The following is a 25542-nucleotide window of genomic DNA, read 5'->3' as shown; positions in this document are numbered from 1 at the left end:
GTGCCTCCTGCCTGCTGTTCACTGAGCCGAATCCGCTCTGTTTGAGTCACTGATGGTGCAGACGTGAGCTGAAGGAGCACTTGGAGGTCCTGAGGTAGACCTCAGCATCTCACAGGGGGGATGCTCAGGGATTTCGGGGTATGCCTGGGTGAAGTGCAGGCAATGCAATGCAATGCGAATGCTTGCTTACAAAATACGCCTCTTGGTGGACTGCTCAGCAAAAAAAAACATGCTGTTACGTTTTGGAGGTGTCAAAGAGATCTGTTTGGGGTTGGGTTTTCCTTGTATTTAGCATGTCGCAAAGCCTTCCTCAGAGTGCCCCCGGCACCTGGAGCTCCCAGGATTGTGCGTTACAGCTTGGGGTGTCCCTGGAAGGGCTCTTCCTGTGGTAGGGTCCAGCATTCCCTGCACCTGATGGTGTCCCTCAAAAAGCGTGGTGTGTTCAGTGTGCGGGTCTGTGCTCGGGCTTGTTAGCCTCGCAGGAAAAGCAGGGTGGACACTTGCGTCCGGGGTCTGGGGTCCCGGGTGCCTCTGTTGCTGGCTTGCTTGGGAGGCTGGGACACGTTGTTTTCCGGGAGGTTCTGCTGTTTGTGAACAGAAAGCAGAGCGTGCCTTTTTGGAGTGGGTAAATACCAGGCAGTGTTCATTCACAACGAAGCCAGTGGTTTCAAGAGGTTCTCCTGAGAGATTTGCCATCTTCCTTTGGCACAGGGAGAAAAGAAAAAGTGTGTGGGGGGGGAGGAGGAAACGAGGAGAGATCGTAGGACAGGTACGCCTTCTCAAGTGGTGCAGCTTCAGCAGGACTTTCCCCCCCTTCTCTGGGGGAGATGCTCGAGCCTTTCATCTCGTGCTTGCCTTTCCCGAGGAGGAGCAGTGATTCATTTGCAACACCTCCTGCGAGTGCAAGGCAGATTCGCTTAGCCGAGGTGTGTAGGCAAAATCTGCTGGCAGCCGGTGCAGCACAAAGCTTTGTTAGCCTGCACCATTACTGCGAGCGACTTCTTCCGCACTTAATAGCGCTGCAAGCTAGTACGGCCTCCAGCAACTCAAAGTCCGTGTGTTTAGCAAAGCCGCCTTTGAGTGTGGCACTGAATAAGCTGAACATTGGCCCATTCGTTCACGTTCTCTTGATGGCACTTAGAAACTGTGCTGGCCTTCCCTTCTTCATCAGCGGCACCTTGCTCACTGCTTGCTGATTTGATGCTTGTGTGGTGCCCCAGTACTGCACCCGCGTTTACCGGGCTGAGATGCCGAGTGCAGGTGGTACGTGGTAGGGCAGGGGCTGGAGTGTTTTTAGGGGCTAGATACCTACAGCATCATTTTCCTGTCCATTAGATAAACATATGAAGACTTCCCTCTGAGAGTGGCCTTTAGCTTGGTTTTGCTCCCGTTACAGGTTGCGGGCAACTCTGCCTTCTGGTTTCTTTGGTGGTTAAAGCATCTCTGGGTGCTTCCATCCGTGAGCTCAGATGCTGGTGCTGACCGCTGGTAGGGAAAGGCTGGGTGAGAGGCCTCATTTGCTCAGTTTTGGTGCTCCCGTGGGGATCAGTCAGCTGAAAAGTTAAGCAGCGACCTGCCTGTTGAGCTCCCGCCAGCACGGCGAGGAGTCGGGGGCTCTCTGCAGGTGTAGCTTGCTGCAGGACAGGTTGTCCCTTTGCTGGCTGAACTGGTGGTCCCTGGGGAGCTGCAGAGGCCACTGGGGAGCCCCTCTTGCTCCAGCTGTTGTTGCCTTGAGTGCAGCAAAATTGCTGAGGCCGGTGGGGTGTTAGAGACTCTCCCCTGCATGGAGATTTCTAAAATCCTCCCTAGCAGCACGAGACTTTGAGTGACATTGCTGTTGCACCTGGGCCGGGGAGAGGTTTAGCTGGGCTTTCACCTCCCTCCTGACCGCCATCGGCCTCGGAAACACCTGGCTTTCCTGCGAAATCCCCGGCGCTGCAACGGGGCAAAGGCCGATGTCGCTGGAAGCGGACGAGGGCGAGGGCGGCGCTGTCGGCTGCGGGGCAGGACCGTGCTCTCGGGCGCCGGCAGGACGTCGGCCCGCGCCGGGCTCGGGAGCGGCGGTGCGGCACGCGGCGGCGGCGGTGCGGGCTGCCAGGCGCCGTAAGCCACCGCGTATTAAACGGAATTATGTGACACTTATTTCTGGATCCTGTCTCGCGCAGTCACAACATTTTGAATAAAGCTTTTAGTGCCTGAATCTGACTTCCCACTAGTACGAGAGAGTCAGATGATAAAGAATCCCTGGGAAAAATAAACAGGCAAGTTGCAATTTGTGCAGAAAGAAGGAGGCAGGCTGCTTCCTTGCGAGCTTAAATATATCCCCGGAACGACATGTGGCACCTGCTCACTGGTGAGCTTGCAGGTCTGTCGTAACCCGCGCGGGGAACAGCCGTAGACGTGACAGCCGCCTGATAGCTCCCCCTCACCGTCCTCCTTGCAGGGAGGCAAGAAGGTGATGCTGGATGAATTATCTTCTAGACCCTTGGGTTTTAGTCCTGACCTTGCATCTCAAAACTGCTGGCACCCAACCAGAGGCCTCCGACTGTTGTTCGGCAGGTACAGGTGAGCTGGCTGTAGCAGAGGCACCTCTTCTCCCTCCCTAAAGATCAACAGTGCGGTGTCACTATAGCTCACACGGTAACGTCAAAGGTCTTCTCCTGTAACGCTTCGTGCCTCTGCTGCAGAGGAAGAAGGGTGTTGCCGTGTTGACACAGGACGTCGGCTCGCAGCCACCCTCTCCCGCGTGTCCGCAGGTGCTGTGGGCACAAATGCACGCATCGCCCCTACAACTCGTCACGCAGGGCTTGCGTGGTGCCAGCAGCACTCGTGACACTTCTTTGCTGGTTATGACCACGCGAGTCGCTTCTGGGCTTGGTGGGCATTGAGTTAACGTGTCTTTCTTGAGGACAGCAGCCCTCTTTGCGCGTGCTGCCATTCGCCCTGCTCACGAGCAGCCTGCACAGCGGGCTCGCGAAGCCCAGCTCCGACTGCTAACGCTGGGCTGGACGCCTGGGGAGAGGCGTCAGGTCCGTCACGGTGCTCCTGGGCAAGGGCTAGGATCCAACCTGGTGTTGAGCCAGCAGCGAGCTTGGGTGGTCGTTTCTCCATCAAATGTCTCATTTGCTGGCTCTTGTTTGAATCTTTATTCTTAAATAACAGCGTTTGCAGTTCCAACCACACTGTGGCCCTTCTCTTCTTGTCTGTATCAGGTCCTGGCATGGTTCGAGGAAGGCGAGGAGACCACGACAGCATTCGTGGAGCCCGTTGTCATTATCATGATCCTGATAGCCAATGCCGTGGTGGGCGTCTGGCAGGTAAGCAGCATGTTCCCTCTCTCCCTCCATCACTGAAACGGCTCCTCTGAAGCCCTGATCAGTGCTTGCCTTTGGAAGCTCGTTTTTGAAGTGTTGCATTTTCCCGGAGCGTGAACTCCCCTCGGCGGGCAGGAGAGCCTCCTTCCCGTGTGTATAGTTACTCTAAGGGCATTTGTTTATCCACAGCCTTACCTGAAGTGGGGCTGCTGGAAGCAGCGCTAGAGGATGTTGCTAGCTGAGGAGGAGTAAGGCTGGGTGGGAAATGCTGCTTCCCCGGCAAAGAGGGAGAAAGCCAGGCCCAAAGGTCACATTCTGTGTGGTGTCAAGGGCCTGTTTTCATGTCACTCCAAAGCAGTAACATGCCTTCACATGTTCGTAACACCGCTCACGGAACAGTACTTCCCAGCTCTCAATAATTAAATATCGCATCTCCGCTTTGACGGTGGAAAAGCAGAAGCCAACATGAAGTTGAGGCTTGAAGCGAGGAGCTCTCCCCCTGTGCTTGCGCTCTCGCCATCAGACAAGGTCTCCCCCCTGCTTTTACACGGCCTGGAGTAGGAAATAAAATTTGGCCCTTCGTCTGTGCAGTGTCGCCACTGTCTGGCAGCTGGCGACCCCGGGGCAATCAGGCATTTTCCCGATTCGCCTGGGCACCGCGGTGGTACAGGCTGGAGGGGACGCGGGTACCGTGCAGCTGAGGATGGGGCAACGCTTTCCCCAGCCATGGTGCAAAGAGATGTTTGGGTTTGGGAGATCCCAGCGCTTTGCTCGGCACCCGTCTTTGCAGCTCGCTGAGCCCTGTCAGCTGGTCCAGCTGCCTGCAGCTCTGCTCCTCTCTGTGCTTTTAGGAGAGAAACGCCGAGAGCGCTATCGAAGCCTTGAAAGAATATGAGCCGGAGATGGGGAAAGTGATCCGTGCCGACAGGAGCGGCGTGCAGAGGATCCGTGCCCGCGATATCGTTCCTGGGGACATCGTGGAGGTGGCAGGTAGAGCATCGTTGTCTGTAAAAGCCCCTGTGGCTGGGTGTGGGGATGGGAAGGGGAGGGGGCTGCCGGTGGCCGCAAGGCGTTCGAGGCTGGGCTCCCTCTCTGTCCTTGCCAAGGGAGGAGGAGAGCTGCTCTGCACCCCGACTCTGCAAGGGCATTGGTGGGTGCTAGTGTCTCTTGTGCAAACTTGAGATCTCAGTCCCAAGTTGAGCTAGGGAACCTGACAGTGTCAAAAGTCTCCCAAAACGCAATGTGCAGCTGCCACGAGGACCCTAGTGCTGGGAGCCCCCGCGATCCTGCCCCGCAATGCTTTGATATGAACGGATGGGGTGGCAAAACTCAGCTCACTCCCGTTTGAGCATCCTTTTGGGGAGGTTTGTCTCCATGCAGTGCAGGACAGCCCAAGCGCTCGGCACCGTGCTAACCTGAGTAACTGTGATAGTGGGGTCTCGGGTCTTGTCTTTCCGCTTGGTGTTGCCTTTCCGCTCAGCTTTCCGGGAAGGGCTGTCCGCCCGGCAGCAGTGGGGACGCCGCCGGCCCTCGGAGCCTGCGTGCTCTTGGGGAAAACGCCTGCTGCCTTCGCTATCATTTCTGTGGGCTTAACTCAAAACTTGCCGCAGCAAGGCAAAGACATGCAGCGATGTCTGCAGAGATCTCTAGGGGACCGTGGGGCTCCCGTGGCGGGATTTTTGGCTTACAGACAGGTTGGCACTGTGGTGTGAGCAGGAATGTGGTGTTTCTTCACATCTGGAGCAACAGTAGGAGCTCAGCTCAAGGGAAGAGGCAGAACAGCTGGAGAACAGATAAAGCTGAAGTGGCTTTGGCCAAAGTTGGGGCTCATTGACCTGTGGAAGCTTCGTCCCATGTCTAGGGACTGTATTCAGTAGAGGACAGGAAAAAAAAGAGTGTATTTCTGGCACAGGTTATTTTATTTCAGGAAGGTTGCTGGCGAGGGGGGAGATTTCCTCCAGCATTTCCCATAGAGCTTATTTGCTGGAAGAACTCTTAATTTTCCACAAAGATTCTTCTCTTTTTAAATTGCTCTCCCACACACATCACCCAAACAAAACTGAGATGAAAGGCCATCCCTGGGTGCCTCTCAATACAGCCTCACAAATGTGCAGACAATGCAAGCAGAGCCCTTACATGAGCTGCGTTTTTAATGTCTTAGGAAACGGAGCTTGTTCCATCTGTGTGGGCTGGGATCCTTGGTAACTTGGGTTTGTTATTCATGGACGGCGAGTAGGGCTGGGGCGGGAGAGGCGGAGCGGAAGGCGTTGGTTTGCAGGCACCAAGGAGACGTGCGCTTTTGCATCTGGGATCGGGCCGTTTCCATCCGCGGCCGCAAGCTGCACCGTCGGGCTGGTTCCGCCATCCCGCCCCTGCGCGTCCAGCTGCGGGGACGGCGCTGGGAAGCAGGTGCTGTAGGCACCTCCTCTGCCCTGGCCTGAAAGGCAAATCACGCGCTTTGATTTCCCCATCCCCACCACCTCCTTTCCTGGAGGAGGTCACTGCGTGTAAATTTGGGGGAAATCCATGCCTTTTGCCACAAGCCCTTTGACTCCCATCGCTTTAGTCCTCTTTTTGCTGTCAGGAAAGGTAGCTGGAGCAGCCCCCAGGTGTCCCAGGGCCGTGGGCACGAAGCCGGGCAGGATTTGGCTCCCCATCTGTCAGGCCGCGCTGCAGGGACGTGTTGCTTGGTTTGCAGGCCTGCTCTCTTGCTGGAGAAGGCCTCTGTCAGCAGAGTTAGCCGATGGCACGTGCTTCTGTCTGGGAACCACGTTCACGTTAAGGACGCCTCGGGGTTTCCTATCTGCCCCAGCGGAGTTTTGGAAACGCTGCCTTTCGGCGAGCCAACGGTCGGCTTTTGTTTGTGTGTTAAACTGTGCGGTAAGCCTCCAGATGCCTCACGCTAATCTGCTCTTTTCCTCCCCGTGGCCCTGCTAGTGGAAATAAGCTGCAATTCCTCATGCACGGCGCCAACTTGCCGTTATTTATGTCTTCCAGTTGTACTTCATCTGGAAGATGCATATAAAAATAATGTGCAGAGGATGAAGGAGAGGCTCTGCCGGCCAGGTCCTCAGCTGGGTAACCTGGCGCTGCTCCAGCCTGAGCTCCAGCGATGAACTCCAGCTGGTGACCTGGCCCTGGGGTTTGCACAAGCTGTTAGGGATCGGGAACAGACCTGCGACGCCTGCGGAGCGGCCGCGCACGAGGCCACGGCTGGGCTAAAAGCTGTATCGATGTGGCAGAGTTCAGCGCCCGCATAGGCGGGTGGGGAGGAAGAGGCTGCTGGGCTGTTACGGCTCCCGGGGCTGAGCGGGCGGCCGCGGCTGCTCTGCGGCACGGTTTAAAACCAGAGTTTTTAAGCTTCCCTGCCCAGCACGTGCAGGTGCCGGTGCGGTACCGATAACCAGGAGGAGCATTCGCCGGCCGGCCAGCAGCCTCCCGCTGCCCGTCAAGCTCAGGACCAGGTGCTCCTTGCATACCTCTCAGCAGCTGATTATTATTTTTTTAATGTAACAGTTAGCTTCAAAACTGGGACGGGAAGGGCTGAGCTGTCCTCTGGGTAGGTTTGTAAATTAGCAAGCTATTAGCAAATTAAGCAGCAAATCATGGGCTTAAGCAAATTAAGACAACTGGCAAGGATGGTGCCAGGCTGTGTAATGAGAAGGGGGGGAGCCTGGCAAGAGCAGCAGCTAGTGACACTCGGTGGCTCTGCAGGTGACATCGCAGTGACAGCGCGGGTATGAGGGGCTGACTTCTGTTTGCATGTGCAAATGCAATAAATTTGCCAGCACAGATCAGAAAATCCACTGTTTTGGTAGGGTGCAGGCGGCTATTGGATGCTCAGGAGGGAGGTGGAAAACGGCGCTTCCCCGGGCAGCGGGACGGTGCCAGCGCGTGTGTGGGCGATGCCCCATTACCTCCACCTAGCAAGCGAGGCTACGTCTCCCGCTGTCGCGCACGGCCGCAGCGTTTGTGTGCAGCGTCCCACGGCGCGTTGTCCTGCGGTGGTGACTCCTTGGTCAGGAGCTCGCTCGGTCCTTGGCAGTGTCCCTGTTCGCATGTGTATGTGCGTGTGTGTTTCACGCTTACCTGTATGTGTGTATATATATGCTGGGGGAGAAGACAGAGTGTGCAGGGGAGAGAGGGTGCTTTCCTGGTTCGATCTACAGGATGGACAGTTGGAAAAGCAGAAAGCTAACTGCGGCATGATGGCTACGAGGGTAGTTTTAGAAGTCGTTGGTCTATTTTCAACAAGCTCCTTTGGTCCATAACTATGGACAGGGCAAATATCTGCCTGGCGTGGGGGGGTGAGCTAAGCTGTTGGTGTCCCTGCTTGGCTTCTGGAGGTTGGAGAGGTTTTGGGGTCCCCAGAGAGTTGTGACCCCGTGTTGGAGAGGGGAGCAGGCACCGCATGCTGAACGGTGCGATGGGGATGGGGGAAATCCTGCATCTCCTGCCCTCTTTCCCAGCCATGAAGGGAAAGCAAAGGTGTTCAGAGCCTGGCCCGGAGCAGGGTGGGTGCCAAGGCCGGAGAGGGGGCCGTGCCCGGGCGCCGCACGGCTCTTGCCCCTCCTTGTGGTGGATCGATGGTCTCTCTGCAGCGGCCTAATGCTTATTTTGAGAGATGCTGGTGAGTCCGTGTGCGGGCAGCTGCAAAGGGGTCTGCCCCCGCTCGCGACTCGGGGCGGTCGCGGGTCTCCGGGGGCGGTGAGCGTTGGTGGCTGAGTTGGGAGCGTTGCATGATGCGTTGCAAAGGGGTTAAGCCGAGCCGCTGCACCGCGCGGACCCCGTCCGACCCAAGAGGCACTTGCGACTCGTTAAAGCGGGAGCTTCATTAGGTGCCATGCCGGGATGGGCCAAATCCTGGCGAGTTTGGGGCCAGCCCCGGCACGGTGGCGGGGGAGAGCAACATGCGCCAGCTCAGCGTTAGCCGCTTTGCTAAGCAAATAGCGGAGAGGGCCGGTTCCCACGGGAGCTTTCCTCGCCGCCGCCGTGGCCTCGCGCCAGCGCCTTCCCGCCCCGGCCGCCCCTTCGCCCGGGTCCCGCCAGCGGCAGCGGCGACAGCGCATTGTTTTCTCTTGTTTTTCTTGCTTTCCCTTGGCTTTCGGCGCAGTGGAAAACTCGCAGCTTTTGGATGGGCAGCGATTAGCTCGTATCCATTAGGCGTCCAACGACGGCTGCGCCCGTGTTGGAGAGCGGCCTGAGGAGGAGGCAGCTGGAGGGGCCGTGCTCCGGGGGCGGCAGCGTCCCGGTGCTCTCGCCCCGAGGCAGCGCCGGCGTGGTTCGGGCCGTGCCACGCGAGTCTCTCCGCACGCTATCAGGTTATCTCCCCTTGAGCGCCTTATATCACCCCAGCGCCGGGCTCGGATACAGTCGTCTTAGATGCTGTCAACACTATTTTTATTACTATTATTATTATTTTAATCTGCAGGCTTAGAAACAGCTCACGCTTTGCAAATTCTCCCTCGCTTTCCCGCAAGGGTGGGAGAAGTCGTTGCCCCTGCGGGGAGGCTCCGGGGCGGCACGTAGGTCGGCGCTAGGCGCAGCCGGTGTGCCGCGGAGCTGCGCCGATCCGCCGCCGCTCGCCGCCCGCCGCCCGGGGGGGTCGCGGGTCTCCGGGGGCGGCGAGCGCTGGCGGCCGGCTTGGGAGCGTTGCGTGATGTGACCTAACCGGCCGGCGAGCAAGGGCTCCGCGTGCCTCAATGTTTCCGAAGCGCCTGAGCGCGGCTGCGTCCAGCCGATGAGAGAGCGTGGGGAAGAGCGGTTACGTGCCAAAGCGCCGGGAGGAAGAAACCCGGCGGGAAAAGCAGCTTCAAAGAGGTTTTAAGGAAAGCGCCCGCGTCTCGGTGGTCAGCGAGCAATGGCCGTGAGCCGGCCGGGCCGCCTCTGCCCGCCGCGGCGGCGCCGTGCCGGCGGAGCCCGCCGACTCCCGTTTCTCTTGGCCCCCAAACAACTTCAAGCGTTACCGGCTTCCCGTCGGCCCGCGAAGCCATAAAGCGGCCGCCGCTCGGCAGCGCCTGCGGTACGATGGCCTGGGGCCGCTCTGCCGGGCTGCTCCGAAACGGGGGTGTTTTGGCGGAGGAGAGGAGGATGCTCCTGCTCAGGGGGGGCAGGCAGTTGGGCTCTTCTTTCCATAACCTTCAAAGTGGATTTACTGGGCCCAGGTGAATTCAGTTGGAAATTCCTCCAGGTCCCATCACTGCCCTGTCTCTTGTCTAATTGCAACTGATTGCACCACTTTTTAGCTTTCTTTAAATCCAGAAAGGAGGAGTAGTGGACGGTGTCCTGAGTCAGGTCCAGGTCACCAGCTGGAGTTCATCGCTGGAGCTCAGGGGCTGGAGCAGCGCCAGGTTACCCAGCTGCTGGACACCCGGTAGCAGCAAGCTGGGTGCTGCTATGCAACTAGGTTGGGGCTGCATCTGCTCTGCTAGGGACCGGTGTGCAACCCGGCAAAGCGAGTCCCTGCCCTTGAGACCTGACAGCCGGAGTGGAGAAAGGGGGAAGAGCCCAGGAACCGAGATGCAAACCGCTGAGGCGACCGCCCTAAGCCGTGGGGCAGCGCTCGGCTCCCCGCCTGAGCTGCCGCGCTTGGGAACTGAGCGCTCACGCTGCCTTTTGCTGGTGCTGGCGAGCGCAGACGCGGCAGACTTAACCCTTCCGGCGTTTGTGTGCTCTCTTCCTTGTAGTTGGTGACAAGGTGCCAGCTGACGTCCGGATCATTGAAATCAAATCCACGACGCTGCGGGTCGACCAGTCCATCCTCACAGGTAGGGGTGGTGCGGGGCGGCGTGCCGGGGGGCTGGAGGCTGTGGCACTGGTTTAGACAGCGATGTTTTGCCCATGTCGCTGGCTGGGAGCAAACCTTCGGAGCTGACGCTGGCCTAAACACTTTGCCTTAGTGGAAGAACAAGGAGGTTGAGGATTTGGGAGGTCCCAGCACCTAGCTTGAAGCCCAGAGCCTCAGCAAGATGAGCGCGGGCGGCTCTGCCTCCTTCCCGCAAAGCACGAAGCGCGAGACTTCCTCGTGCAACGCGTGCCATCTCGCCCAGGGCTGCTCGGTGTCTGCCCATGCTCCCTCCGTGCGGCCATCAAAACATGGTCACTGGTGCGCAGGGCTTGGCAAATTCAGTAAGTGAGGTGAGATAATAGTTGGGGCTCTCTGGTTTTGCACTGGAAAAGCGTTTGAAGCTGAGCCCAGTCTTGAAACGTGGCTTTGTATTAACTTAGCTCCCTTCTCCAAGGGCAAGAGCAGATGTAGCAGAAGAGCAAATCTTCAAAGAACCAAAAAAACCCTTCACCTTCCCTGTTATAGTGCCATAAAAATCCCATTTTTGTGTAGGATGGCAACTTCTGGTGTGTGTGCAGCTTGGAGGGATATTTATACAGAAGGGAGGTCTTGTGGTTTCTGTTCCAGGACCAGTGAGAGGGTTTTTTCCTCAAGCGATGAGAGATGAGAGGGGATGCTATAAAACTCCTGAGGCAGAGCCTTGAGCTTGCAAGCTCATGTTAATAGCTAGCTGCCTTCCTGGCTTGGGAATCTGGCCCAATCCCATTCAGAGACCTTGTCAGCTCAAGGGCCGTTAGCTCTGGTGATCTTCACGGAATTAAGCTAGTTGTTTTTCTGCAACCATTATCTTCAAAGTGTCTCAGACCGGCTATGACATCTCCATGATGAATGTTTTGATGCTTTTGTGGCAAAGCACAGTTTTTGAAAGCTGTGGAGTTTCTGATCCAGTCTAATAAAAGCATTTGATGGCACGGAGCCTCGAGAGGAAATGCGAACGGTTCGTCTTCCTGCTCTTGTCTTGGCAGGGGAGTCCGTGTCGGTGATTAAACATACTGACCCCATCCCTGACCCCCGGGCCGTCAATCAGGACAAGAAGAACATGCTCTTCTCCGTAAGTCCCTTACGTCCATCACCACTTCGGGCAATCGGGCTCTTTGCAAAAATATGCAAGAAGGGAGGGAGTGTCTCTGGGCAGCGGGTGGTAAAAGGGAGCCACTGCTCCACGATGGGCACAGCAGTTTAAGGGAAGATTTTTAGCCTGGCTTTTCATGGAGAGGCTAACTGTGATCGTGGATCTGCACCCGCTCCCCCGCACTGGCTGTTGGACCTGTTAGCCAGGGTCAGGCACAAGCGAGAAATACGTAAAAGAGGCCCCAAAGGGATGATTTGCAGTGCTTGTGTCTGCTCGGGGTGAAGCCGAGGTGGCGGGGCGGTCGGCAGCGTCGGCTGGCAATGCTGCACCCGCCAGGCACGTCCCTCCTCATGGGGAAGGTGGACGTGCTGGAGCCCGTGGGTAACCTCTGTTGTAGCAAAGGTGTTGACATTCTCCCCTCTCTGAGCAGCTTTTGAACTGATGGGATTTAAAAATGATGAAATTTAGGGCTTAGTATTTAGTGGGGTTTGGGAACTTTCAGATTTGCTTTATAGCACGTGGGAAGCTTAGTAAGAGCCCTCTCACAGAGGGGGCTGTGAAGGTGTGAAACCCACTTGACTGTGTATCAAGCACATCTTAACTTGCAACACGAGACTACAAGCAAGTCTAGGTGCACCTCAATATAAATTGCTCAGTGCGAGACAGTCTCCACTGTGGGGCTGGTGGAGGTTGCTGCCCTCGGGGCTGCTCACTTGCTGAATACCACTGGTTGGTGGCGAAGATCATCCTAGGAAATTTGGGGGCCTGCTTCCACTGCATTTCATTTGGTCTTTGGCACATTACTCCCTTAAATGCCTCTTGGTGATCTCAACTGTTTTTTCATCTCATAGGGTGGGTTATGGATGGGGGAAAAAGGTTGCATTGAGCCTGGAGCTCTTACAGGTTGATTTTCTTCTTGCTCATACTCCTCTTGGGACAGAATTGAAGGCCATGAGGGGTGAGAGACTGAACAGGAGAGTCACCTGTTTCATTTAAGGGCAGATTTATATAAAGTCCCAAACAGAGCCTTTGTGTGAAGTACAGACTGTCCTACAAGACCAGAGCAGGAGACAGAGGCAGTTTGCCAAGTTTGCGTTTGAGTTTCTAAATAGTCAGTGTATTTGAGCCTTGCCTTTTGCTTCATGTTAGGAAGGATCATGTCACTGAAAGTAAATCATCCTGATTGCGAGTACTCATTACTTCTGTAGGAATTTGAATCTGAAGTTAAGTTCATTCCTCTCTAACCAAAACTGGAGTTCGTGGTGTTGCTGAGCCTTACAAGCCATTGGGATCGTACGCATGTGCATACGCCTGGGGTCTCGCGTTGAGCAATTTATCTTGACGTGTATCTAGACTTGCTTGTGGTCTCATGTGTTGCAAGTTAAGATGTGTTTGATACACAGGCCAAGTGGTTTTGCAGATCACAGCAGAGTCAGGGCTGGGGGCTACGTGTGCATTTAGGAGAGAGCTGCAGTGGGGAAGAGAGTGAACCCAGCTCTTACCAGCTGAAGGCTCCTGGGTCAAGCCTGAAGGGAAGCAGACCTTGTTGGCCCATGGCTGATCTCGGGGACGAACCCAGGAGTCGCAATGTCTGATTTTTCACTATTAATCAAGATTCTGTGGTCTCCTTTCACAAGTGACCTGTTTTCCACTTCTGGCTCAGAGGTTTCATGCCTGCACACTCATTCTGCCCCCATGACCCCTTTCTTCCTTTCCAGGGTACCAACATCGCAGCTGGGAAGGCAGTTGGAGTTGTCATTGCAACAGGGGTATACACAGAGATTGGGAAGATCAGAAACCAGATGGTTGAAACTGAGCCTGAGAAGACCCCTTTGCAGCAGAAGCTGGATGAGTTCAGCCAGCAGCTGTCCAAGGTCATTTTCCTGGTCTGCATAGCTGTGTGGGTCATCAATGTCAGCCACTTCAGCGACCCTGTGCATGGTGGCTCTTGGTTTCGGGGGGCCATCTACTATTTCAAGATTTCGGTAGCTCTGGCGGTGGCTGCCATTCCAGAGGGCCTCCCCGCTGTCATCACGACGTGCCTGGCGCTGGGCACACGCCGCATGGCCAAGAAAAACGCAATCGTCAGGAGCCTGCCATCGGTGGAAACCCTGGGCTGCACGTCCGTCATCTGCTCCGATAAGACTGGCACCCTCACCACCAACCAGATGTCCGTCTGCCGGGTGAGTGCCGCAGCCAGGGTCTAAAAGCACAGGGTGTTTGCGTTTCTAGGTGAGCAGGGAAGGCTGCTTCTGGAGGTGATGAGCACAGGGGTGATTTGGGTTCGGTCCCAGCTTGGCCATGGTCTTGCTTGGCAGCTGTTGGTAAGTCACCATATGCCCTGCACTGCTCTGTCCCCCAGCTCGGTGTCCCAGGTAGCAGTGTTTGTCTTCCCACTGGGGTATCACAAAGCTAAAACTTGTTTTGTTCCCCTGGCAAATGCAGTATTTTGGGTATTAGGAATTTCAAGGTGAGCATGAAAGATGTTTTGTTTCGTGCTGAATCTGTAAGAAACCCTAATCTTCCTTTCTGCCTGACTGCTGCTGAGGAATGGCTTGTTCGCTTATCTTTGCATGGGCTGCAAATAGAAATTTGCTTTTTCACTACCTTTTACAAACACACTAATTTAGAGGTATGGTTTTGCAGGCATATTTCAAGTCTTTCTTGCTGGGGAGCATTTCTTCCTGCTGGAAATCAGTATTAAGATAGAGCTCCTGGAGAAGCCAACATGGTCAGCACCTAGTCTCCTCTCTTGCCTGTTTTCTCCTTGTTTTTGACCACGCCAGGGAAACATTCTGAACCATGCAAAATTATAAAGCCTTAACTTCTGAAACTGAGGTTCAGTGTGACTTTCTGGTCCAGCTATGTATAAAGAGTGCCCGCTGAGAAATTCAGGGGTTGGAAGCAAATTAATGTGACCTGGTTAAACCATGATTTGTTTACCCGTACTCTGTCATTGGAAAGTTTGCAATCAATGGTCTTGTGGCACTGTGTGTGCAGCTGAGTTTGGGTTGAAAAACGCTTATTATAGAGTGAGCACCAGGGTAATTTGGCTAAGAGATGGAAAGGCTTCTGGTCTAGAAGAGCACTTAGCCCCCCTGTGAAGCGTGGATTTGCTTGGCTGTGTGGGAAGATGATTTGTTAGGAAAGACTAGACAATCCAAGTACTTCTCAATTTCCCCATTAATCTTCGAGTCTCAGGAAAGCTTTTTTCATGGTCTTGGCGCTCAGGTTTTATAGAAGAACCTTGGAAAATATGTCACCAAGGGGAAAAATAGACCTGGCCACTGTTGTTCTTCCTCTAAAACTTGGGTAGCGTTGTGCAAATTAGTGACCGTATTGTAAGCAGACCACAGGCTTTGGCCCCTCATTTGCTAAGTAAGGACAAACTGCAAATGACTGGAAACGTCGGCTATTTCTGCCCTAGCGATGATTTAAAATGAGACATTGCTGGAGCACTCAGCAAGCCGACTGGGTCTTGTGCGAAGAGGCGATGCTCTGCAGGCCAAGGCCAGCTGTTCTTCTCCCCTCGGACCCGCCTGAGCGCGGCCAGCTTGCACAGGGTTTGCGTGACTTGCTGCTGCAGGGGTGCGTCTGGCAGGCGGTTCCTCTTCTGTCGCAGTTCTTCCAGTTTCCTTAGTGATACAGCGGAGCAAGCGGCCTGTGCTGAACCGCGTAATGAGCGTGTGGGAGGCTAACGGCATTAAATGCAGCCTGGCCGGGTCCGCGGCCCAATGGAGAAGCGCTGCCTGCTTATCAAATAGCTAATGTGGGCAACAGAAGACGTTTCCAGGAACTTTGGTATTAATATCAAGAGATTTATTTTCTGGGCTGATTTTTCATGCCAGGCCAACCACCGATTCCTTCCTTCCTCCCTCCCTCTGCAGATCTTTGGGGTTTTCTCTATAGGGCTCTGAAGATCAGTTGAGTGGTGGGTTTGTACCAACCAGGAGCTAGGAGCTGGGCCTGTGGCCCCTTGTGCCCCAGATCCAAACCGTGTGAGCACTGTTTATTTTCTGTTCCAATGATGCTGGGGAAGCAGGTAACATGTTTCTCCATCGTTGGGGTGTCCATATCTCTGGGAGCTTCAGAAACGGAGGTAAGAAGTGACAGTGCCTTCCTCAAACCACTTTCACCAAAGGATCTGCTCTTTGGCTGAAGGTAAAGCAAAAGTCCCATCAACTCCCACGGTCAGAGCATGTTGGAAAAGATGGGATTGACTAAGCAGTGGAAAGGAGAGCGGAGAAGGGGATAAGCGGGGCAATGGCAAACCAGCATGTTGTAGCATCCATCCTCATTTTCTTAGAATTCGGCCCAAACTTGGCCTGAGTTAAAATTGGAAATCCAGCCCTGCATTAATCCAATTTATCCTCCACCCTGTCCCCCTGCTTCCGATACCATTTTATTCAGTTGGCTGAATCCTGATTCTCAGAGCACGTTATTTAGAGCCTTGTTGGCTTCAGGACACAAAGAAACTGCTGTTAATGTTTAACCCACGGGAGATCCCGGGCCGCGCTAGCCGGCTGCGTAATGGAGGGATGCGGTTGCCGTTGACGGATTTGCACGCCGGTGAATGGTTAAATATTTGCACTGGGCGGTCGTGCCCGCGCGCGGGCGCTTGCCTCTCCTGTGCGCTGCCTTCACCAAACAGGCCAGCTCAGCGGGTGGGAGCCCTGCGAAAGGCTGCCGATATCCTGGAAAAATGTATGAATTCCCCATTACCTGGGGCCTCCTCCCTGGCGGAGCGGGCAGCGCTGCCGTTTTGCTGCCCCGTCCAAGTCTTTGCTGGATGAGGAAGCTTTTCCCACTGCTTTTCCCACCTGCTCGTGTTTATTTAGCTGCGCCTCTGCAGCAATGCTGGTTACAGCGGATTTTTTTTTTCCTTCAAATCCCATCAAACACCCCTGGGGTGGATACTTAAAGCGGTTTAATTCTTAAGCATGGAAAGGAATTTGGTGAAGCCAACTTAGCCTGTTCCAGGGCTCCTACAGCAGCATCTGCCGTGGTTCCCGCGGTTTATCCCGGGCCTGGCCTGGCCTGGATGGAGGCGCCGGCGCCGCTCCGCTGTCCCAGCGTGGTGGCCGGGGTCCTTGCCGCCCATCGCCGTGGTGGGGGCCGCAGCTTGCGGCCGGGTGCCTGCGCCGCTCGGGGTGCACGGGTGTTTCTGCGGGCCGTTCGCTTTCTAAAAATGCACGGCAGCGTCGTCCGGCTTGGCGATCCCGTGGCGCGGGAGGAGAGCGGCTCGAGACCCCTTTGGAGCGGGATGCGCTTTCAGTAAGTGAGCGGCAGCATCTTTCTTTAGATCTCTGTTGCATTTAAGAAAAAAAAAATAAAAACAATAATAAAAAAGGATACCGGTATGTCTTAAAAGGGTTAAAAAGCAGCGAGATGTGTTACTAGAGCGAAACCTGGTGCGGTGCCAGCACGGTTTCCATTGTTTGACACTGGAGTCGGTGTTCGCCCTCGGGCCCCGCAAGGGAAAGGCGGCCCCTCCGGAGCAGGCTTCCCCGGGCGCCCCCGTGCCGGGAGCCGCCCCGGAGAGCCCGCTGGAGCTGCTGCCGAGGTGCCTCTGGTCCAGGCTCCGGGTCTCGGCTTGTGCTGTCCTTCTCCCTGTTATTTTTAGGAAGGGAATCGTTGCCCGGCCCTTTCACAGCTTGAGCTGCAGCTCTTCCCCCAGGGTGGCTCGCGAAGCCCCTGGGCACTGCCGGGGCGCCCGCAGGAAACGCGAGGTGACCCCTGGCTGCTGCGGGTTACAGGATGCCTTTTAAATTATTTTTATATAATCATGGAACAAAAGAGCCCCAAAGCCGGTAGCTTTAATAAGGCAGCTGTGGTGGAAACGCTCGTTGTTCTGCACCCTGGAGCGCTCTGGACTGGGGAAAAAAGCCACCGCCTGGGCTGGATGGTCTCAGGGGCTTCAGGAGCAGGAGTCCCAGGAGGTTGCTTTGAAGTATTCGGATAGGAAACCCAGACAGCTCTGCGCCTGCTAACCTGGGGCTGAATGCTTACAGCTTGCAATTTGCAGCGCCTCTGCTTCCAGTTTTGGGGAAGGTCAGACGCAGGGCAAAACTTTCTGGCTCAGCCCTTGGTCTGAACTGAAATGCCATTTCGGAATTGGAACTGTATTTATAAAAAAAAAAAAAAAAAAAAAAAAAAAAAGGAGAGAGAAAAGGAAAAAGATTAGCCTCTGTAGCTGCCTTAGGGAGCCTCGAGGGGAGAGGACCCAGGTGCGTGCCTGGTTCCCAGCTTTTGCAGCACCTTTGCTTCGTTCTCCTGGCTGGTGACTTCCCAATCAACCAGAAAAAAGTTGGGGGACCAAGTTGGGGGAAAAGGGGGGGGGAAAAAAAACTTTTGAGGCAGAGTGGGAAGCACCTGAAATTCAGACGCGTGAGCGATGCCTGGGCGCTGCCGTGCTGGTAGCAGGGGAAGACGCTTGCTAGCCGGGCCGGGAGCTGCGGGGAGAGGGATGTGGGGGCTCGAGCCGAGCGGGGGGACAAGGACACCGCGGGAACTGGCGCGGAGCTGGCGGCATCTCTGCGGAGCGGGTGGCTGCCGAGCGGGGAGGCGGCGCTGGGGAGCACCGCTCCGCTCCGCTCCCACGAGCCTCGGGGCCTTGTGCACATTCTGCATGGTTTTGGCCATCAGAAAACTGTGCGTTTCATTCCGTTGCATGAACGTAGCAGCGGGACGTGTGTTTGCGGCGATGTGGGAGCGCAGGGACGGTGCTCCGGGGAGGGGCTGAACCGGCGCTGGGCCCGTCTGCCTACCCAGGGACTCCGGTGTCTCCGTCCATTCAAGCTGTTGTTGCAAAATAACACTCGAAAATAAAAATTCCAGCCTTAAATCAAACCTCAAGGTGGAATAGAAAAGTCTTCCAAGTCTTGCAAAAAACCCTATAACAGGCCCCGTTTTAGGGGGGCGTTAAACCCCGAAGCGCTGGGGATGCCGTCGGCCGCCTCCGAGAGCCGAGCTCTGCCCCAGAGGTTTGGTGCTCGCGGCAGCTGGGGCGCTGCCGGCAGCCAAGTCCCGCCTGGCCCGTCACTTACCGCAGCGCGTGGCGGAGCCAAGTCGGTCTGCTTTCCCCGCGGGGCTGGCGGCGGCTCGGGAAGGGGGCGCGTCGGGTTACTCGTCCCGCTGCAGCTCGCGGCCGCCTCCGCGCGCTCCCGGGGAGCGCCGTGGGCTGAAACGCTGAGAGCAATTTGCAGTAACTGCACTGTGGTGCTGCTGCTTTCCCCTAAAACAGGATTGAAAAATAATTTTTTTTAATCATTGTGATGATTTTTTCCCTTTTTTTCCTCTTTTTTGGTCCTTCTCATGTCAAGGTGAGGCATTGGAAAGACCAAAACCTCTAAAACTAGAGCGTGTGGGGCTTTTGCAGCCCCCCGGGGCTTTGCTAAGCGAGCTGCGGTGCGCGGAGCGGAGCTGCCGGCTCCCGCCGGGCGCTGGCAGCCGGGGCAGTGTCGGGAGCGCCTCATCCCAGCTGTTTCCTGCCGTGGCTCCCGGCCCTCGTGGGCTGCCTGCGCCCCACGGCTTTCCAGGGCGGCTTGGACCTGGCCACCGTAACCTTCCCGGCTCCAAGAAAAATACAGGCGATTTCTTAGAAACTGCTTGGGGAGCGTTCCTCTCCGACAGGAAAAACGAGCCAGGGGAGGTGAAAAAGCACCGGGAGCAGGATTGGGGGCCGCCGGGAATGGCGCGGGCACTTGCCGTAAGCCGGGCACCGGCTCCATCAATGAGGTGACGGCAGCTTGTGGGTCCCCCGGGCGGTGCCGTGGCTCCTAACGGGGGAAAAGACGCCTAACACGCTGTCTCCGTCTCTCCTTCTTGCAGATGTTCATTATGGAGAAGGTGGAGGGCACCCAGTGCAGCCTGCACGAGTTCAGCGTCACGGGCTCCACCTACGCCCCCGAGGGACAGATGTGAGTACCGGTGCCCCCGGGCGGCCTCTGCCGTGCCCTCGACACCCTCTGCATTCCCGGGGAAACAGATTTTCTTGGTGCTGGGAGGTCCTGTGCAAGGAGCGTGCCGGCCCCAGCATGCATGGGGCTGTGGAGGCAGAGCAATGAGAAGGATGAGCACGGCACCAGCACCAACGCGCTGAACCTTGCGTTTGGAAATACCTGCCCCGCGCTGTTGGAAGGGCCATGTTGGCCTTGCAGGAGTTAGTTATGTTCTAGGGCTGCCCATAGTTTCCATGGGACCTGGGGCAAATGGGTTCATCTGCCCTCATTGCCAGCTCTGGCTTCACACAAAGCGTGGGAAATTCCTCCTCCTTCTTACCCTGGGTCTGACTTTCACCCTTGTTTTCTGCTCAGGGCAAGGGCTCCTAGGCATGGAGTGCAGGGCTGGGGTCTTGGTGGGGCCTCTCAGCTCTCCCTTCGCTAGCAACCACAACAAAACGAGTCTACTTTTGAACCGGAGAGGTCAGTGTGGATGGAACATCAAGCATGGAAATGCTTGAACACTGAATGAGCTTTTCCACAGTATGTGCTCCTTCCAAATCTTTTTTCCAATTTTTTGAGGTCCATACCTTTATGTATGAGATGGCCAGCATTACTCCCACCTGTGTGTTAGCTCCCAGGGGCCATCAGCCAGACAGCTGGATCTGACAGCTTGGCCAGCAGCCAGATCGCCTGGCCAGGTGGAGGTCCTTGGCCTGGGTTTGCAGACCCTGGCATGGAACGTGCTCGCCAAGTCCAGGGTTCTCAGCAAAGATGGACGTGGTGGCCAGCGCAGCCTGGTGTGCAATCCCATCGACCTCGATGACTTTTAGATGCGTTTCAGGGGAAGTGTGGGCTTTGCTGAATTGCAGCCTAGGACTGGAAGTGAAAGCCGGTGACTTTTCCCTGATGCATTATCAAGCGCGTGGGTTTTTCTGTGTCAGTGTTTGTTTATTCCACCTCTCCTGAAAGGAGAAGTGCCAGAATTGGATGTGGCTATAGTGGTTTTAGCTGTCACTTCCCAAAGAGGTTCTGGGTCATCTTCTGCGGACCTTCTTGCGTTTGGAGATAGTTGCCCCGTACTGTTGGTAGGACCATGTTGGCCTTGCAGATGTTAGGAGCTTCTTCTGTTGCTCCTTCAGTTTTGAGCGTGTTCACAAGTCAGGCCGGGCACCCCTCTGCTCGCCCGCCTCGGCGCTCCTCCTGGCAGGGGGCCGTGCGTGCTCGGGCATTTGGTTGTTATTTTTCCCAGGGGGAGAGGAAGTTGCAGTGCCGTCGGTTTGTGCACGGGCCTCCGCGCGCTTTCGGTGCCGCTGCGCCCCGGCAGCGCGCGCACTGCGTGCCGCTGCCTTCCGCCCGCGCCGCGGCCCCCGGTGCGCGCGGCCGGCCCCCGCGCTGCCTGCCCGGAAACGGGAGCAACCCGGCTGCCCTGGCGCGGCGGCTCCCGGGCACCCGTCGCCGCTGCCGGAGGCAGAGGGGTGGCCCGCGGCCCCGGCCGAGGCAGCGCGGCTCGGCTGACCGCCTCTCTGGCTCCACGAGCGCTATTCATAGCGCGGTGCTCCTTGCCAGCGCCCTCCTAAACTCACTGGCGCGGTGTTAAGCGCAGGAGACCGCGCTCCGTGCTGACAGCCTTATAAGTGCCTGCTGAAGACGCCGGCGGGACAGCGGGGCTGCGCTGGCATCGACGCTCGCCTGGGGCAGCTCTTGCTGCGGGAGGAGCGCAGCGGGGATGCGCTGGCGCAGCCGTGGTCCTGCGTCCTCCCGCGCACAGGAACCTCCGCCCGGAGCCCCGCGTGAAACCCGAGAAGGGGTTTCCGGGGGCGAGAAGCTTCCCGGCCCCTTCACACTCCTCGACACCGGTCGCTGCGGCACGGCGGGAGTCTCGGAAACAGAAGGACGAAAGGGGCAGGCAGGAAGCCACCGTGGGCAAAGCGCTCTCCATTCCGGCTTGGTTTGCTTCGCGGTCGCAGGCAGGTTCTTAACTGTGGTCTCTTTTGCTCATCTGTTGAGTGAATATAATGCATCACAGCCTCGGGCTTAATTCATGAGTATATTTAAATCAATTTGATCCTTGGATAGAAATTTCCATGAAAAAAGTGAGCCAGGCCATAAGCTGGTATTAATCAGTGTGTCTCAATTAAACTGAAGGGAATGAGGAGCTGAACTCGTGTCTGCTCAGCGCTGAAGCTGAAGACCTCCCTCGCGTCCTTCGGGGGCCTGTGCGCAGGGAAACCGCGCGCTACCCTGCAGCGATTCCCCTTGCCTTCGAGTTTCGTTTCGGCACCGTTCCCGCCTGGTGCGTCGAAGCGGGATGCAAAGGGCTGCATAGTCATTGCCCACGGAAATCCCGCTCCTCCCTGCCGGAGTTGGAGGGGATTGAGCGCTCGGAGAGCTGGTTTGCTGCAAAAGCCTTCCCCAGGATTTCTAGCGTTTTGGTACATTAAAACACCCCTCGCGGCGGCTGCAGGCTCCCTCCGTCCTGCCCCAGCCCCGTCTGCGGCCGTGCGAGCTCGGGGCCGTGGCAGCGGCGCTCTCCTGTCCTGTATCTGAACAGCTCAGCTTTTTGTCCCTATGCAAACAGATTTTTCAGATTTTCTTGGCTGCTCCCTGCTTTCCGCTCCTGAGCTGTAACAAGGGCTCCAAAATGTTCTTTCCATTGGGAACCAGCAGTGGAATAAACCGATCCTAATAAATGCCTGACAGATTATTTTTCCAGCGAGCTGATGGCCGGCTGGGTTTGTTCAGCTCTAAGCCACAGTTACCTCTCCTCGAGTTAGACTCATTTCTGTTTCCCTGAAAACCCCCGTTGCCATTGCCGCCAGCGGGCAGGTTCGGGCGAGGAAGAGCGTTCGGCCTTGCAGCAGGGCGCTCGCGGCCATGCCTGATGCGTGTCTGCCTAGGGTTCGACTCCTTTGCGTGGCTACATGAGGTTGGGAACGCCAAAAAAAATCAGTCTTGAAGATATCCTGCCCGTCCCCAGTTGGGAGATCCTGGGAGATGCCCATCGTTGCAAGAGGGTCACTGCAGAGCTCCCATATAACCGTGCTGCTTCCTTGCCAGACTCAGCAGCAGTTCGCATCCAGCTTGGCTGGCTTCAGCCTGGAGGGATGTAGAGGAAATAGCCGGTGGCAGCAGCTTTCCCTAGCAAAGAGCTGCTCCGTATGAGCTGCCCGGCTTGCCCCTTGCTTAGGTGCAGCCACAGCGACGCGGTCATTGCGTTTGTCTGCCGTCCTGAAACGTTTCCTTGGACGCCGCTGGGCTCTTCGGAGCGCCGAGGAGCATCCTCGGGGAGGCGAGAGGGACTGGCTGCCGCTGCCGCGGCTCCTCTGGGTGCCCGCAGCGATTCGAAGCCCTTGGGGGAGTGGATGTTAAACCGATTTTCTGTGCTCCTTTTCTGGCACATGTCTTTGTGGTCAGCTTTTTAATAGCCTGACTTCCTCCTCCTCCCTAGTACCAAGATCCAAAAGCTGCCAAAGTCAGTGGGAAGCCTGTAAGAGAGTTTTGAGCCACGATGGACAACTCTGCAGCGCCTTTTGCTCTGGGGCACTCCAAGGATGTGTTTGCCACACGTGGTATTATTTTTTGCAAGTAATTCTGCCCCCATTTCTTACAGCACAAAACAAGAACCCAAACTTTTCATTCTGGACTTTTAACTAGGTTCCTCTTTTCTTTCTGAGAATTGTACAAGGGGTGTACAGGGAGATGCTAAATAGTATTTAAACTTGCAATTTGGTAACGTTTGAGGCTCTGAGTGATTGATTTCTCTCCCCAGCCTCAAGGACGAGAAGCCCGTTCAATGCGGGCAGTATGATGGGCTGGTGGAGCTGGCCACCATCTGCGCGCTCTGCAACGACTCCTCGCTGGATTACAACGAGGTGAGTGAAGCCGCCGTGCCTTTGCAGCTCTCCTGGGTCAGCGCTGGGTCCTCCCCGCAGAGTTTTACCACGCAGCACCAGCCGAAGCCTCTGGGGAGGGACGGGGTTTCTGCTCGTCATGCGGGGGGATCCATCCTTGGGGCCAAAGAGTGGTCTGCAGCCTGTCCCCGCGATGCGAGGTTGATACTTGGGAAATCTTGGGAATGCTACAGCGAAGGAGAGCATCCCTGGGACTGGAGATGTACTCTAAAGCTTGTGCCACCGTTTGAAATCAAGCTCTCCTTTCTTTCTGCTCTCCAGTCGAAGAAAGTCTATGAGAAGGTGGGAGAAGCCACAGAAACAGCCCTGACCTGCCTGGTGGAGAAGATGAATGTCTTCAACACCGACACCAGCAAACTCTCCAAGGTGGAGCGAGCCAACGCCTGCAATGCAGTGAGTAGCCTGGAAGGCCATTGCTCTCCTGGTCTCTGGCTCAGGGAGGGAGAGCAGGGCTTTACCTGAGCAATAACCGATGGTGATAGGAGGGACTGATCTACCCAAGGAGGCAGTTTGCTGGTTCAGAGAGATGTGCTCTGTGGAGCAGATGGTGCAGTAGCTGCGTCCCGTTTGCACTGGCAGAGATTCATGGACTACTAAGCCAGGAAGCACCACTGGGATCATCTGAGCAGACAACCCATGAAATATGGGCCTGAGAACTTCCCCCAAGGCAATTCCCACTTGAACTAGACTTACTCTTTGGAAACATATATCTACTTTTGATCTGAAAATATCCAGTGATGACTACTCTGCTGCTACTATGGCTCTCCAATGTCTCTTTATCCTTCTAGTTAAAATGTATTTTATTTCAAGTCTGGATTTACTCAGCTTTGGTGCTGTGCCGTTAGATTTTTTTTTAATGCTTTTGCCTGTTAGATGGAAGAGCCCTCTTCTGTGGAAATTGTTCCCTGGATAGGTATGAGTAGGTTGTAATAAATTCCATTTCGCTTGTCAGAAAGGATTCAGGGGATTTCTCAGCCATTAATCAGTCCTGTGGTTCTGCTTTGCTGCACGTGGCTCTTGCTTTGCCTTCTTTCTGCTCAGATGCCCACCCGTTCAATCACCTTTGCCTGCTTTCTTTACTCTTCCATTTGGGCATTGGGGAAATGTCCCTTATACTGCTTGGGCCAGGGCACGAACTGTGCTGGGGACCAGGAAGGTGGTGTGAAGACAGTGCCAGTGCCCTCCTTTTCTGCCCACTCCTTCCTCACTACTTAGTACCTGGGCCCTTGGCCTTTGCCTTTCCAGCTGCGCAAATCTCCTCTGTTGCCGTCGTCACTACCAGCAGGATTTTGGGATGTTTTCTGTGCTGCGATTGAGCGGCTGGCTGCATCCAGGTGTCCTTCCCATCCCTCTGAGAGTGGAAGGCCCCGTGAGGACCATCAAGCTCGGGACCCTCAAGGGTCCCTGCAGCTGCGTCCCAGGTGATGGTGCTGGAGAGCCCATGCCTGAGCCCACTGAGCGAGGCTGTCACAGCCCTCTTGTGACTGAGAAGCTCAGAACATCGTTGCTTTTGTGCTGACAAAACGTCCTGCTCACATACGTTCACTGAAGTTTGCTGCTGTGCTGGATTTTGCCGTTTACTTCGCGAGCCCCCGTGGTGTTTGCCCTCGTGTATCTGTAGACAGCAATCAGATCCGCTGTCAGCTTGCGTTCTGCACAGTTAAACAAGGCAGCCCCTTTTGGCACCTCTTGGTTGCGGTGCCGCTTTTCCCGGGACGCATCCACTGCTGGGGAGTGCCCTGAGGCCACTGCCAGCTGAGCAGAGCTCCTGCCCTATCCTGTTTGTATCCTTGTCGCAAATGACAACCTCCTAGCAACAAAAAATAATGTTTACGTAAACAATTCAACCACAAAGAGACTCAAGTAATCAAGATAGTCATTTAACATCCCCACTCCCCTCTGCAGAATATACTTCAAATCAGCCCTGAATGCCCTGCTCAGTAAATGACTTTTCTGGGACAAGATGTGTCCTCCTAGAGAGGTGGGCTCAGCCATCGTGATACTAACGTGGATGTGCTCGTGGCAGGGTGTAGGGAGGTGTGAGTGTGTGTGTGTGTGTGCATGCTCCTCTCTGCGTGCTGGTGGCTGCAGCTGTGTTTGCATAGGGGTGGATGTGTCTGTGCCTGTCTCTACATTGTCCCTTTGGTCTCTCCCAAGAGATGTGCACTCATTGTGGCTGTCAGCCAACGTTGGGCAGCAGCAGCCATGGGCTGGAGGCCGCTGAGCCGCATGCTTCTGCCTCTTCCTGCAGGTGATCAAGCAGCTGATGAAGAAGGAGTGCACCCTGGAGTTCTCCCGCGACCGCAAGTCCATGTCCGTGTATTGTACCCCTGTCGGCACCGGCCACAACTCCAGTGGCAGCAAGATGTTTGTCAAGGTAGGGGCCAAGGTCAAACTCACCAGGCTCGTTGCCCCGCCTGCAGCCTTGCACACATCTTGGCGAGATCCGGCCCAT

General features: G+C 55.9%; 1 protein-coding gene across 4 annotated transcripts in view; it reads left to right on the top strand.

Moving 5' to 3' along the window:
• The window catches only part of ATP2A3 (ATPase sarcoplasmic/endoplasmic reticulum Ca2+ transporting 3), a 58718-nt gene that overhangs the window by 14490 nt on the left and 18686 nt on the right, over window positions 1-25542 (top strand). For all 4 annotated transcript variants that reach the window (XR_009960396.1, XM_062592275.1, XM_062592274.1 and 1 more), the window contains exons 4-12: window positions 3213-3317; window positions 4166-4304; window positions 10001-10081; window positions 11127-11212; window positions 12952-13416; window positions 19064-19152; window positions 22946-23048; window positions 23349-23480; window positions 25339-25464. Coding sequence is in view for 3 of the 4 variants with exons in the window: in XM_062592275.1 (XP_062448259.1) it covers window positions 3213-3317; window positions 4166-4304; window positions 10001-10081; window positions 11127-11212; window positions 12952-13416; window positions 19064-19152; window positions 22946-23048; window positions 23349-23480; window positions 25339-25464 (1326 nt within the window). In the remaining variant the exon portion in view is untranslated. The remainder of the gene's footprint in view (window positions 1-3212; window positions 3318-4165; window positions 4305-10000; window positions 10082-11126; window positions 11213-12951; window positions 13417-19063; window positions 19153-22945; window positions 23049-23348; window positions 23481-25338; window positions 25465-25542) is intronic.

This window comes from Rhea pennata, chromosome 20, assembly GCF_028389875.1.
Source record: "Rhea pennata isolate bPtePen1 chromosome 20, bPtePen1.pri, whole genome shotgun sequence".
Classification (NCBI taxonomy): Eukaryota; Metazoa; Chordata; class Aves; order Rheiformes; family Rheidae; genus Rhea; species Rhea pennata.
Note: the sequence above shows the minus strand (reverse complement) of the source record. Positions and strands in the feature narration are given on the sequence as shown.